General features: G+C 26.1%; 1 protein-coding gene across 1 annotated transcript in view; it reads left to right on the top strand.

Moving 5' to 3' along the window:
* LOC122270980 (uncharacterized) overlaps window positions 1–4,231 on the top strand; it is a 30,352-nt gene extending 26,121 nt beyond the window's left edge. The window contains exon 6 of the mRNA XM_087167556.1: window positions 1,408–4,231. Within this exon, the coding sequence (XP_087023682.1) occupies window positions 1,408–1,589 (182 nt within the window). The 3' untranslated portion in view covers window positions 1,590–4,231. The remainder of the gene's footprint in view (window positions 1–1,407) is intronic.
* Window positions 4,232–15,469: the final 11,238 nt, after the last annotated feature.

Raw genomic sequence — 15,469 nt, 5'->3', positions numbered from 1 at the left:
TATTCAAAAAATATTTGGTGTTCAGTTCCACAGCCAACTATAAATATAATCCAAATTTCTTAGTTTCTCATTCACTGAATTAATTTTTAACGTTCTTAATCTTTAACGGCAACAGCTGTTTATCAAATTTTATTAGTTTACCTGTTATTTTCCCTGTTTATTAATTTTTCCCTACAAATTAGATTTTCTCAGAAAAATTTACAACAACTTAAAAATTTACTCTCAGAAGAAATTACTCTAGTTTATTTAGATGGTTGGGCAAGTTTGTCATTTCTAAACCAATTACGAGCTCATATCTCAATACGAAATTAATATAAACAATCGATTATTACGTAAGCAATTAGGAGTGATTGGAAAACAGCAGATAGCAGGAGATGGATTTCCTTTGTAAAAAAAAATATATAAATAAAACCCTGTGCAATGTTGATCTAGTTAGGAATGTGCTCGAATAAAATAAAGATAAGCAATGGAAGTGAAACAGAGTGATAAATATAAATTACACATTCAAATCTCTATAGCGGTCATATTGACTGCAATGGTCTTTTTAGATAAATTAGTATTTTATGTGCTTTTTAAAGTATTTTATGTGCTCTCAAAAATTTAGGAAAATAAACAAAAGTCAAGGAAGCTTGCAAAATTATTTAAGGGCTTAGCGTCTCTCTCAAATTTGATTTGTCGTCAAAATGACCACTCCAGTCATTCTCGTGTTAATGTCACAGCTTCAAGCAACACAGGAGTTTGATATCTTTTTATCTTTTGAAATTTGAAGTTTTTGTGAGTAAAACTAGGCTAACACTCATGTTTAGTTAAAATCGTTTTAAATGCGACAGTTATCTAAATTAAATAATTTCAAACTCCTTATTGTGTTAGCTTAATTTTGTTTATTGAAACTTTAAATTGCGTTAATATAACAATTATCGTAATAAAACACGTGGGTTTTTTAAATTATAAGTTACGCAATTCTGCATGCAGTATATACACTATCTACCAATAAGTATTTTGACACCCATGCAAATGAGGATAATTTCTAATTTCGGGAATGGCATAATTGTCGGACATCATTGAAAGAGGTTCTCTAGAAGAATGAATCAAGACTGAAGGACAAGACAGAGAGAAAAATGAAAAAAAAAATAGCCGATAGTTCTAATATTAGTTAGTTCTAATATTGAAAAGGGAAAAAAATAGCAAATAGCAACAAAAACCAAAAAGGAAAAAAAAACACAAAATTTAAAAAAAAAAGAGCACAAAAATTAGAGATTTTTTTTTTATTAGTTGGAGCATTTTGATTTGAAAGTTTCTTGAACTAATTGACCAAGTTTAGTTAATGGTTGGAGCTCATTCATCAAATTAATCAAGTTGCATGCCTTCTGTTTCAACTTAAGATTCTTATAGATAAATCTCTTTCAGACTATGAGCGAATTAAGAATCAATCTCCATCATTCAGATGGCGGTGTTCATATGCCTGGAGAATGCTTTTTGACAGAATGTATCGTTCCTACAGTAAAGTTAGGTGGAGGTGGAATTATAGAGTGGGGATGACTTGCCTGATAACAATGTGCTTCCTATGCTTTTACACTTTTAAGAGTTGATCATTGTTACCTCGAGGATGATGGCGCCACTTGTCATGAGGCGAGATCAACCTGAGATTGGTACGATGATTACTAGTAGATAGTGTGTATATATATATATATAAATACATTATTTGTAAAATACTAAAATTTTAAATGCAAAAACAAAGATATTGAAATCGATTTTCGATAAATGTGTTTAATCATAATGATTATTTGTAACATACTGAGCAGCTTAAATATTTATTTTGATAATCTCAACCAGTATGTATGAAGAGAAATGTGATTAAAAGTATGATGAAATTAATGAAAAAAGTCTATTATGTGAATAGATTCTAAAAACCCATAAATTGAATTTAAAGAGATTTAAACACATGTAAATAAATGTGTAGAAACACATGTAAATAAATGAGTAAAAACGCATGTAATTTATACAAAGCTTAAATTTTAAATGCAAACGCAAAATTGTCAAAAACTATTTTCGACAAATATGTATAATATTTGTGATTATTTGTAACATATTAAGTAAATTAGAAATTTATTTTAATAATCTTAACCTGTATCAGGAGAAATGGGATTAAAAATATAATGAAACTAATAGGAAATCTATGATGAGAATCTGCATAGATAATAAATTCCTATAAATAGAATTTTAAGATTTAAACACATGTAAGTAAATGTGTGAAAATGCGTGCAATTTATGTAAAGCTAAAATTTAAAATACAAAAGCAAAGATATCAAAAGCTATTTTCGATAAATGTGTATAATCATTATGATTATTTGTAACAAACTGAGTAAATTATAAATTTAATTAATTATGTCACCTAGTATCAGGAGAATGTGATTATAAGTTTAATGAAATTAATACAATATCTATAATGTGAATGTGTATAGATTCTTAAAATCGATAAATACAATTTAAAGATTTAAGCAGGTGTAAATAAATGTGTAAATGCAAAGCTAAAAATTTAAATACAAAAGCAAAGCTATCAAAAACTATTTTCGATAAATATGCATAATCATTATGATTATTTGTAACATACTGTGTAAATTATAAATTTATTTTGATAATCTTTACCAATTTCAAGAGAAATGTGATTAAAAGTATAATGAAGTTGATACAAAATCAATAATGAAAATCTGTATAGATTCTTAAAATGTCTATGTAGAATTTAAAGATTTAAACACATGTAACATGTTTTTACACATAATTTACATATGTGTAAAAACATAGGTAAATTATGTTTAAGTTTTAAATGCGAAAGCAAAGACATAGATAGCGATTTTCGATAAATGTGCATAATCATTATGATAATATATAACATACCGAGTAATCTATAAATATATTTTAAAGTTCAAATTCAGTGCAATAAGAAAGAAGATTAAACGTGTTATAAAAGTAATATGAAGTCTGCAAGGTTTGTAAATTAAATAATGAGACAGATGTTTTATTTCTTTATTCGTAATAAAATGCATTTCAATATTGTCTGACTAAAAATATTTCTCTTTGGAAACCGTGTAACGTTTAAGATAGTTATTCCCCTTCTCGTTTAAGTTTCGAATTCGATTAATAGAATTGATTTTATCTAGCTGGTTATAATCTTTTAAATATTTTCCAGTTTACCAAACTAATATCCCTTGAGATTAAATTTTAATCTCGGAGAAATGAAGAAGTCACAAGCACTCAAGTTATGTGGATAAACTTCAGGAATGTGTTTATTTTACAAAAACACCTTGTTGTGTGACAAAACGTATTTTCGTATTGCAGGACTCAATTGTTCTATATATCACAGACATGGCATTCGTGCGAAGTTCATATTGAAAAACTGTTGAAAGGTGGTGTGATTCAAATTCAACTATTCTCCACACATACTGACCTTAAGCCAGCAAACCGAGTGCACAAGATTCTAAAAACTGCTAACATTTCATCCGCCTCTATGCTGAAAATTTCCATTTTCGCTGTTAAATATATTTTAGCAACCAAGCCCTCTTTCTCAACCAGTGAGATAGGCTTTTCAAAAGCACGAGAGCTTCAATTGTAATACCCTTCTGCTATTAAAATACTTTGAATTTTTTGAATTTATACTAGGATAATCCTAAGTTTAAAATAATTTCTAGCTTGCTTATTTTTTAAAAATTTGTCGCAAAATTTTTAAAATTACTTTTAAAAAAAATTGATTTTTTTCCTAGGTATCCCCCCCTAAAAATATTTCCCTTAAGAATTCCCAAAAATACTCTTGTCCCCTAAAGTTGGGGAAACTTCTCCAGAATAAGAACAAATTCCCCATTTACGTATCACTGGATATGTCAAACCATCACCATTCCAAGTTGGCACGGTTACTATAACTTATGCAACTGCATCAGTTCCTTTATTTAATTTACACACTTCATAAAGATTGAATTCGTGAATATTCTACATTTTCTGACTTTATAAACATAGTTTAAGCTACAAATAATGTATAATAAAGATTCTTGTACAAAATTCTGTGCCAAATTATGAGAAAAAATATGTGCAAATAAATGTGAAAGATAAATGTCGAATATGATTTAATCACGATGATTACTTGTAACGTACTGTGAATTTTATTTTGTAATCCCCATTATATATGGTGTGAAATGTAACTAAATGTGTAATATAACTGTTATAAAATGGTTTTAAAATGTAATCAAAGACTTATTTTTTGTTCTTATTTAGTTTCTTCTTATTTTTATTACTTGTATAAAAGTATAAGTATAAGACTGTCACCAATATTCCTCCCAGTATTCCAATATCCACCAATATTCTTCTAATATCCTCCCAGTAACATTTTTTTTAGGATTTCGTACAAGAATAATCATTGGATGAATAAGAATTAGGAATAACCTCCGATTGTAAAACTCGTACAAAAATTTTAATTACATGATATGAGATGGACGTTTAGAAATGGAATTTTCTCATTGGGTATAGAATTAACCATAGTTATAAAGTAAAATGTAGACGAATATTCGTTTTTAAACAGTTAAAAGATGACATTAGTGTTGTTTGCTTCTTATTTTTTTGCGCATTAGTAAAACTAAAAGCCGCATGAATCTTTCAGAGGAAAAGAGATATAAGCTCTTCAACAGCTCACACGATCATATCCGCAAAATAAAGTGCTTTCTAATATTGTATCAATATAGCCAAATACAAAAAGTCGAAATATATCAATACAATAGTGTAAGGAGCACTCAAAAAAAATTTTGAAACAATATAGAACAGAACACATTGAGTAATAAATATAATAATCCTCACACTATTAAATTGATATATTTCTCTATGGTTATATTGATACAATATTAGAAAGCACTCCTTTTTGCGGATATAATCGTGTGAGTTGATGAAGAGACTATATCTTTTTTTCTGGATTTTTACATAAATAATATCATATATATATATATATATATATATATATATATATATATATATATATATATATATATATATATATATATATATATATATATATATATATATATATATATATATATATATATATATATATATATATATATATATATATATATATGTTCACATATGATTATTTATATAAAAATATGTTTGTATATCATTTTTATACATAATATGTATTTTGAGAATTCAGTGAATAAAAAAGATCGAAATACTTGTAGCTCACAGACTTTTTATAATGAGAAAACCTAAATTGATATGATATCTACAAGTTTCCAAGCTATCACTATATTCAAGTACGTTTTGCAAAATGCAATGTAGTTTAATTGTTTGAATATGTTGGATGTAATTCGACTCATATTAAACATTGTACACATTAAAAATATACACATTCGAAAGGTAGCAAATTATTATTGTAGTGAAAAGGAATTAAGTACATGAAAACCTATTTGATTGCCTGATAAAACTGAAAGGAGGTAAAAGATGATAATAAGATCCACCTTGAATTATGATCAAGAAAACAACTTTGATTTAAATCTCGTCCACATTGTCAATTCGTTTTGTTTTGACGGAAATCATTAAAAGGCATACTTTCTTGAAACTTTCTTTTGAACCAGGCTTCTAAAAATATGAAATAACGATTATGAAACTTCTTGCATTAGTATTTTCAGTCCATTCATTTGTAAATCATTATCGTTATACCAATCATATAAAAATAAACTGTTTTGTCTTTAATTTAAGACAATATACTTTCGAAATAATAAATATTGCATATAGTGATCTCCCTTAAGTTTTGTAAAGTTTTGTGCTTAGTGTTTTGGTAACTTGGAAGCATAAAAATAAGTGTTAGATAAATTAGTTCATGCAATTTTTTGCTACACAAAAATTCTTTAACATTTTATTATATTTATTTTTCTTTTAATTTTCTTTTATCATTTTTTATCCATAAAATGTCGTAATAGCTAAGTGTTATAGAAATAGGGAAAGAAATTTGAAAAAATAAAGGCAGTACAAAAGTGATCATGTCTAGTGAGTACCTACGAACCAAAACAGAAAACTTGAAACTTTCAATAAGGAACAAAATATGTCCATCCTATCAAAATCCAAAACTACAGAATCTTTTTGCAATATGACTCTCTCTTACGACCCAATTACTGAATTAAAAAATTCGCTTGAAAATATATCTAAAGAATTTCTAAATTTGTAACTACATCCGCTGAACAAAATATATGTTGCATCAAGTTTTACTGAGAAATTTAATTTTAATATTGGTAGTGCTCGAAACGAGCGAATTATTAAGGAAGTTGTTTGGGATTGAGTGGAGACAATCTTAAGAAAAAGAACTTAATTCTTGGTTCGTCTTGTTTCCAGGAGACACTTTGGAAAAGGGAATGATAATGTCATTAAATGAAGTTTGAGGTCTCATTTTTAATTAGTTTCCTAGAATTCAACCGTTAGTTACAAAATTGAATTCTTGAAGTATGTAAATGAGGATCGAGGTAACAGGAAATCTGAAATATATCAAAGATGGCTACATGCAGGGGAAAACCAGTTAGAGATTGAACAATCTCTTAAAAATGAACATTTCATAAATATTTTTAGAAAATTAGATATTAATTTTTTTTTAATTTCTTATTGGCAACAGTAGTTTACTATTAACAATTGGAAGCCATGCAACTCTGCATTTCCTGGTCATATGCACTTCTTTAGAAAAAATCTCTAGAAAAATGTGTTATTGCCTAAACAGCATCTTGTTTTTTTTTAACAAAATTATATGGGGATTATTTGTAGCTATCTGTTTTCAGAAGAATAAATGGTACGTAATAGATTTCTCATTGTGAAAAAGGGAAATTAAAATATGGTACTTGAAGTTATTTTTAATTTATTAATATGCATCTTAGCATAACTAAATATTGAGATAAGGGAGTGCTTAATCACTGACTTAGTAAATAGTGAAAAACCAAATCTGATTGAAAACTGAGATTTTCTCATGTTAATGAAAATGAGGGAATGATTTTAATGTTAGTAGTATATGGGGGGGGCTAGAGGACACTTTTGCCCTTTCCATATACTACTATTGATTTCCTATTTTTTATATTAAAAAAATTTAAAATAGACCTATATTTTACATTTTTTATGAAATATTAAAGAAAATCAGCATATTTAAAAATTCTTATTTTTATATTAATAATTTTTATTTTATTAAAACCTTATTGAAAATATCGTTTTTTATTTTACATGCAATTCATAATCGTAATATTTATTTTTACCTTTAAAATCAAAAATATATTTTCCACTATTAATTTTTCTTATAGCTTTATCAGATAATTCACCATGACATTTCGAGAGATAAAAATCTTTCTCATCATTGTCTACTTCTAATCTAGCTATAATAGAGTCACCGTATTTTGTATTTATTTTTCTCAGTGATATTAAATTATATTTACCTATCTCGAGTTCATTTAATTTGTATGTTTCAGGAAATCGTTTGAGGTCATTAAATTCTTCCATTTATTTAAGAACATTTTTTGTAATATAATTTTATTATCTATATCTAAAAAATAATGGGGTCATAAAGTTATGCCATAAAGTTTTAACTGACGTTTTCTAGAACAAGGATAAGGAACTTGATCAAAAAAGTCTACTAGGTCTAATAATTTTTACTATTAATTAAAACATCACGATAAGAATAATTTTTACTATTTAATTAAAACATCATTAATTAATTTAGAAAAAAATGGCAAAATGGCCTACCGGATTGATGTACTGAGACTCCGATTCCTACAGCTGTTTACGAATTCCGGAACCAGAGTCCCAGTACACCAACCCAGCCTACGTGGCCGACACTGTTATAACATTACATATACATTATTAATACATAAACAATATTAACACATAAACAATACAAACAACATTAATACAAACAACATAATACAACAACATAATAAACAATACAAACAACATTAATACATAAAAACATCCAGGACATGGAGCCACAAGTCTCCGCCCACCTCGATGACGCTCTGTGGGATGTTTTATATGGTTTTATAATGATCCCCCTATTGACGCTTAACGCAAATAACACTCCTGCTACTCACGAAAGCTTCTGGGGATCGAACCAACGATCTACGTGATGCTAAGCTTAGACTTAACCACAGAGCTACGGGGCCCCAGACTGAAGAAGAGCTTTTATTATTTTAACAAGAGAAAATGTAAAACTTTTTGATTTCCTTTGAAACAGTAGTGTCATCTAGTAGTATAAAAGAAAGACTGACATTAAATTAATCTTATTATCTATATCTATTTATAATCTCTAATTTCATATGTTATTTTTTATTATGTAAATAAATGGAATCAGTTTATACAGAAATATTTGAACAAATTAAGAATAAAAAAATAAGTTACGATTCAGAAGAAGATGAATTTTTTTATGATACGAAAGATTTTGATATTTTTTTAAAACAGAGATACAATTCGAGAATTAGTTTTTTTAAAAAGTTAAAAAGAAAATTGAACTTGGTTTTTACAGTTGAAACAGATGAAATGTTTTTAAAATTTTTAGATTATATGTATTTTAAAAAGAGTTTAAATTATAAATATTTTATGAAAAAGATATGTGATTATTATAATATTTCTAACAATATTAAGTTAGGTAGTCCTAAAAAACAAAACATTTATGATGAAATTTGGAATTCGTTTCTTAAAGAGACAGAAAAGTATTTATAAAAACTCCATTTAATAAATGGAAGATAAATTTTGTTGCGATTGTAAGACTTTGAAATCAGCTGACGAATTTTACAAATATAAAAAATATTTATTTAAAAGATGTATAGATTGTGATCTTAAAAGAAAATATATATATTATGAATGCGATTGTGGCAAAAATTATACTTATTCCCATAAACAAAGACATTTTAGAAGTAATTTTCATATAAAACGTATGAACTCCTTTTTATAAAAGTATTTATAAATTTTCTTCCTTATAAATGAGTAACATGACAAAGGAGTTCAAACACTTGAGTAATGTACTCTCAACTTTCAGTATTAAAAAACTAAAAGAATTGATAACTAAACTTAACATTCCTGTCCTGACTGATAAGAGATTAAAATCAAATATTATTGAATCAGTAGTTTCTTATATCAAAAGTACAGGAAATTATAAATCTGTTTTATCAGATTATTTAGGATTGGATGTTTCTTATTATATGGAAAACAAAACTAAACTATTTAATAAATATCCTAAGTATAGAAATGAATTAAAAAAAGTTTTTGATTCTTATAATTTAAAATATAAAGATGGTAAATTTATACCTAAAGAAGAAAAAAATATAATAACTGAAACTAATTTAAATGCTTTGTATAGGCCTCAAAAAATAAAAGATAAGGTAAAAGTAGAGGTAAATCTTAAAAATTTCTTTAAACCAGATTATAAAATTATTGAATTCAGAGGTCAATATATTGAAAAATATAAAGTTTATAGAAAACAATATAGAGTGGCAGGATCTAAAATTTTACCTGAACAATATTATAATATTTTAAGAAATATATTTAAAAGGGCTATTGGAAATATTACAGGAAAAGTAGATGTAATTATACATAATCCTAAATTAAATGTACCTTTTCATGATAAAATGATGTCAACTAAAACTGCTTTTAATGAATACATTGATAAATTATCCAACCAAATTGAATATAAAGAAATCGATATAACAGAGTGTATATTTGATTTTAATGTCATCGAATTACCTCATGGTGGTAGACACAAGGCTTTAAAAATGTATTCTGAAACAGATCCAGCAAAAAAGAAAAGTATTTGTCAAATAAAAAATGATGATAATATATGTTTGGCTAGATCAATTGTAACAGCTTTAGCTATCCAAAATCCTGAACTGTTAAGTGATAAATTATGTACTGAAAAATTATCAAGTAATGAAATAATTTATATTAAAAAAGGTCGTGTTTTACAAAAAACATTAGCTATAAAATTACATGATGTATGTAAAATTCCTTTAGAAGTGTGTAGTTTAGAAGAAGTTAAAATATTTGAAAATTTTTTAGACATTCAGATCAATATAGTTTGTAGAGAAAATGGTAATGAAATTATATATAATGGTGATTATAAATCAACATGTATTTTTATATATAAGAATAGAAATCATTTCGATGTCATTACATCAATGACAGGATTTTTAGGTAAGAATAATTATTGTAATTATTGTAAAGTGGGTTATAAACGTTCAAATCAACATAAATGCCCTTTAAAATGTGATAGGTGTTTTGTTAAAGAATCTAATTGTGAAGGAGAGGAAATATTTTGTAAAAAATGTAATCGGAAATTCTTAGGAGAAAATTGTTTTGATAATCATAACAAGAAAAATTCAGAAGGTTTTACTGTTTGCAAATTACTATGGAAATGTCTAAAATGTAAAAGAAATATTAATAGAAATGAAAGGAAAACAGAAGAACATATATGTGGTGAATATCGTTGTAATAATTGTTGGAAATGGGTTATGAAAGGTCATGAGTGTTTCATGAAATATGAAAACAGTAAAGGAGGTGTATGTGAAGATAATTGTGTAAAAAATAAATGTAATAAAATAGATTGGTGTAAGAAATGTAAAACAGGAAAATACTTATTTTTTGATGTTGAAACCAAGCAAGATACAGGAATTCATGAAGTGAATCTAGTTATATGTCATGATTTTGATGGAAATGAAACAGAATTTAAAAATGAAAACGATTTTTGTGAATGGTTATTTTGCGAGGAACACGAAGGATATACAGTTATAGCTCATTATGGAAAAGGATTTGATTTTCAATTTTTAGCTAAATATTGTTTCAAAAAGCATATTAAAGTATTTACAATTTACCAAGGAAATAAACTAACATATATGAATGCTGATGGTTACTATATAAGATTTATTGATTCTATTAATTTTACAATGTGTGCACTTAAAAAATTTCCAAAAACATTCAATTTAAATGAACTGGTCAAGGGTTATTTTCCTCATTTATTCAACAAACAAAAGAATCAAAATTATATTGGTAAATATCCAGATAAATATTACTATGGATATAATTATATGGTTGATGAAGACAGGAAAAAATTTGATAAATGGTATGATTCCATTAAACATGAAACTTTTGATTTCCAAAAGGAATTTATAAAATACTGTAGATCTGATGTAGATATTTTAAGAAAAGGTTGTTTAGAATTAAGAAGATTATTCTTAGTAACTGTGAATATAGATCCGTTTAAATATGTAACTTTAGCTGGTCTATGTATGGCCATTTACAGAGATAAATTCTTGAAAGAAAACACAATAGCTATTGATGAAATTGTCATTCAAAAAGATCAGTACAGTAAAAAATCAATAGCTTGGTTAGATTACATATCAAAAAAGGAAAATATTAATATACGCCATGCTTTGAATGGAGGAGAGAAAAAATTACAATTAGGTGAAAAATGTTATAAGGTAGATGGATTTTATAAAAATACAGTATTTCAATTTAATGGATGTTTCTGGCATGGATGTACCAAATGTTTCACTAGAACAAAAGTAAACACTGTTAATCAATTGCTCATGGAAGATTTATATAAACGAACTAAGAAGATCAATAAAAATATAATTGAAGCAGGTTATGAATTGGTAAATATCTGGGAGTGTGATTTTGATAATAATAAGGATATGAAAAATTACATGAAAAAAGAATGGAAGAGAGATTTTATAGAACCTTTAAATCCTAGAGATGCTTTTTATGGTGGAAGATGTGAACCTACCAAATTAAAATATGAAATGAAAAGTAATGAAAAAGGCAGATATATTGACGTATGTTCTTTATATCCTACTGTAAATTATTTTGATAACTATCCAGAAGGTCATCCAATCAAAATATTTAATCCTAAAAAATACGATGAAAATTGGTATGGATTAATAAAATGTAAAGTACTTCCACCTAGAAAATTATATCATCCAGTATTACCTTATAAAGCAGAAAAATTAATATTTTCATTATGTAGAACTTGTTCTGAAACAATAAAATGTAATCATTTCAAAACCACTTTAGAAAAGAAAAAATGTAAGCAGTGTTATGAGATAAGAAATTCTGAGTGTAAACACACTGATAACGAAAGATGTCTAATAGGAACGTGGACTACCGATGAGATCAGATTAGCTGTTAAAAAAGGATATAAAATATTGAATATATATGAGGTTTGGCATTTTGAAAATAAAACAAATGAATTGTTTAAAGAATATGTTAAAACGTTTTTAAAGATTAAACTAGAAACATGCGATAAATGGAAAAACAATTTCAAAAATGAAGAAGAATACAGACAAATAGTTAAAGAAAAATTAGATATAGAATTAGATAAAATTGAAGAAAATCCAGGTTTGAGATTCATAGCTAAAATATGTTTAAATTCTTTATGGGGTAAATTTGGTCAGAGAAATAACATGAAACAAACTGAATATGTGATGGAAATTGAAGATTTTTATAGAATTATTCTAAATGATACTATTAAAGATTTGAATATGAATTTTTTGAATGACGATTGTGTGGAAATGAGTTATAAAATGAAAGATATATTTGAAAAAAATAACTTCAATACTAATATATATATAGCTGCTTTTACAACTAGTTCTGCCAGAATTAGATTATATGAAATGTTAGATAAATTAGGAGATAAAGTACTTTATTATGATACAGATAGTGTAGTATATATAGACGACGGAACCAATAAAATTGAAACGGGATGCATGTTAGGAGAATGGACTGATGAATTGGGAAATGATAAATATATTACATCTTGGATAGCTGGAGCCTCTAAAGATTATGGGTATAAATTAAATGATAAATCTGTATATGGAAAAGTAAAAGGATTTAAAATGTCTTATCAGAGTGAAACCATATTAGACTTTGATAATAGGGCTAAAATAATAACAGGTGAAACAGATTATTTGGATGTAGAAATCAATCAGTTTAAAATCGAAAAAGATAGAAATATTTCAAGTATTAAAACAAATAAACGTTATACCTTTGGATACGATAAACGTAGACTTTTAGATAATTATGATACTGTACCTTTTGGCTTTTAAAAATGATTCCTAAATTAGTATAATATTTTTTTCATCTATCCAACTATTAAATTCTTCAGGGTAACCTAGCCATTTTACGAATAACTTATTATCTTTTCTTTTTATTACTTTTTCAATCTTATATGTTTCATTTTTCTTATTATATTTTACTAATTCTTTTTCATAATAAGTTCCTTTAATTTCTTCACCATTTAAATCTTTCACTCTATAAGTTATAGGATCTGTTTTCAATATTTCAGATATTATAAAAATTTCTTCTGTAAATGTAGGATGATAACCTCTGGTAAATGTTTCTTTATATTTTGAAATTCTAACTTTATCGCCTATTTTAAACTTTGGTTTCTTTATTTCTTTTTTAGAAAATAAATTATTGTATACGATACTTTCATTTTCTGTCCGACTGGCTTGTGAGGGTGTCATTTTAATAGATCGATGATAAGAATTATTATAATTATAAACTAATTTATCTAGTACTTCTAAGTATTTATTTGTATTATTTGTAGCCATATATTTTCTTATTTTTCCATTAATTGTTCGATTAAATCTTTCAACAATAGAACATTTTATTTCAACATTTTCAGTAGTAAACCATTGAATATTATTATCTTTGAAAAATTTTTGAGTATCTTTATTAATAAATTCCGTACCTTTATCCGTTTGTAGTTTCTCTGGAATTCGTTCTTTAAATATTAACTTGAAAGCATTTGATACTTCTTCGCCTGTTTTTCTTTTTATTGGAATAGCCCAAGCATATTTACTAAACATATCAATAACTGTTAAAATATAATTAACTCCACTATTATATTTACTAAATGGTTTTATAAATAATAAATCGGCTTGCCATTGATCATCAATATGTGAAACGTAACATCTCCTTCTTCTAAATTTACGAATAATTGGTTTATGTCTAGTATAAACATCTTGTTCATGTAAAAAATCTGTAATTTGTTTTTGAGATAAACCTGTTTTTCTTTTTAATTCATTGATACCACAATAACCTTTTTCGGGATCATAATAAACTGTTTTTATGACCCCGTTTTCTTTAAAAAAGTACTTTTTTTAGATCCACAAACTTCACATATACCTTTCCTCGTCAATCTTCCATTTTTAGAAGTTTCTTCATAAACATCTTTAGTATTAGTAAAATTTTTACATTTTAAACAATAAATCATACCCATACCAAATGTTCTTTTGGCTTTGATAATAGGTTTAACAATTCCTCTTTCTATTCTTTCCCTGATTGTAGGATTTGGAATTGTATTTAACTCTTCTATCATATTTTTATCACATACATCATTTCTAGTTTTAGTATCTTTATTTTTAAGGTAACAAACATCATGTTTATATGCTATTTCATCTACTCTGTTAATGGGCTTACTCCATTCTTTATATGTTAAATCATCGTTTAATCTTTTCTTTCCATGTAATAATTGTGTTCCAGGTCCTGTAAATTGATGTCCTGGTAAATGCATTTCAAAGGGTAAATTATTAATTGCTGAATTGATAAAGCCAGATCCTTTTTGACCACATTCTTTACAACAAAACTTGAACTTTCCGTCTTTACTTAATTTTCCAACTTTGAATATATTACTTTTACACGTCATTTATAGGTAATAAAAAATTATATGTATTTGTAGCCATTCAATTGAGTTATAACTTTTTCTGTGAATAAAAATTCTTTTCTCCAAATATTCTTCCATTACACAAATTCTTTATTTCGGTACCTCATATTAGGATTGACTAAATCTAAAACTAAAAAATCATATGGTTTTTTGATACAGTTCTTATACATTTTATTAAATTCTTCTTTTGTTAATTGACCATCTATTTCTCGTATTATTTGTTTAATTTCTTTTTGTTTCATATCGAAAAATATAAAATAATTGCTGTTACTTCTGATGGTTATAGGTATTTTATAATAGTACTGACTTATATAGATAAGGGATGTATTTTTCTTTCTTCCTCGTATAAAAAATTCTTCTATAGATTGTTGATCTTTTTCACATATACAATCATCAAATACAACTAAATTCATATAGGAAGGATCCAAGTCATCTACGGTAATAAAATCCTCTAGTTTGGAAGAAAACAAAACTTGATCTTTTTTAAATTTTTTATATTCTTTCAAAACTTCTTTTTTATTCTTTAAACCTTTACATTTTTGAATATCTTCTAATTCTACATCTGTAAATTGAATGTATTTTTCTTGTAATTTTTTATACTTAGATTCAAATATGTCTTTTGTACACATGTAAAGTCTATCAAAGTGTAAATAGTCATAAATTAAATTGATTAATAAGTTTGATTTTCCACTGTTGGAAGAACCATTTATGATTAATCTAAAGGGATGTATAGGCAATAGAGGATGTTGATTT

This window comes from Parasteatoda tepidariorum, chromosome 7, assembly GCF_982258835.1.
Source record: "Parasteatoda tepidariorum strain Cologne lab strain chromosome 7, Ptep-v5.0, whole genome shotgun sequence".
In the NCBI taxonomy this organism is placed as follows: Eukaryota; Metazoa; Arthropoda; class Arachnida; order Araneae; family Theridiidae; genus Parasteatoda; species Parasteatoda tepidariorum.
This window is presented reverse-complemented; position numbering and strand designations above follow the sequence as displayed.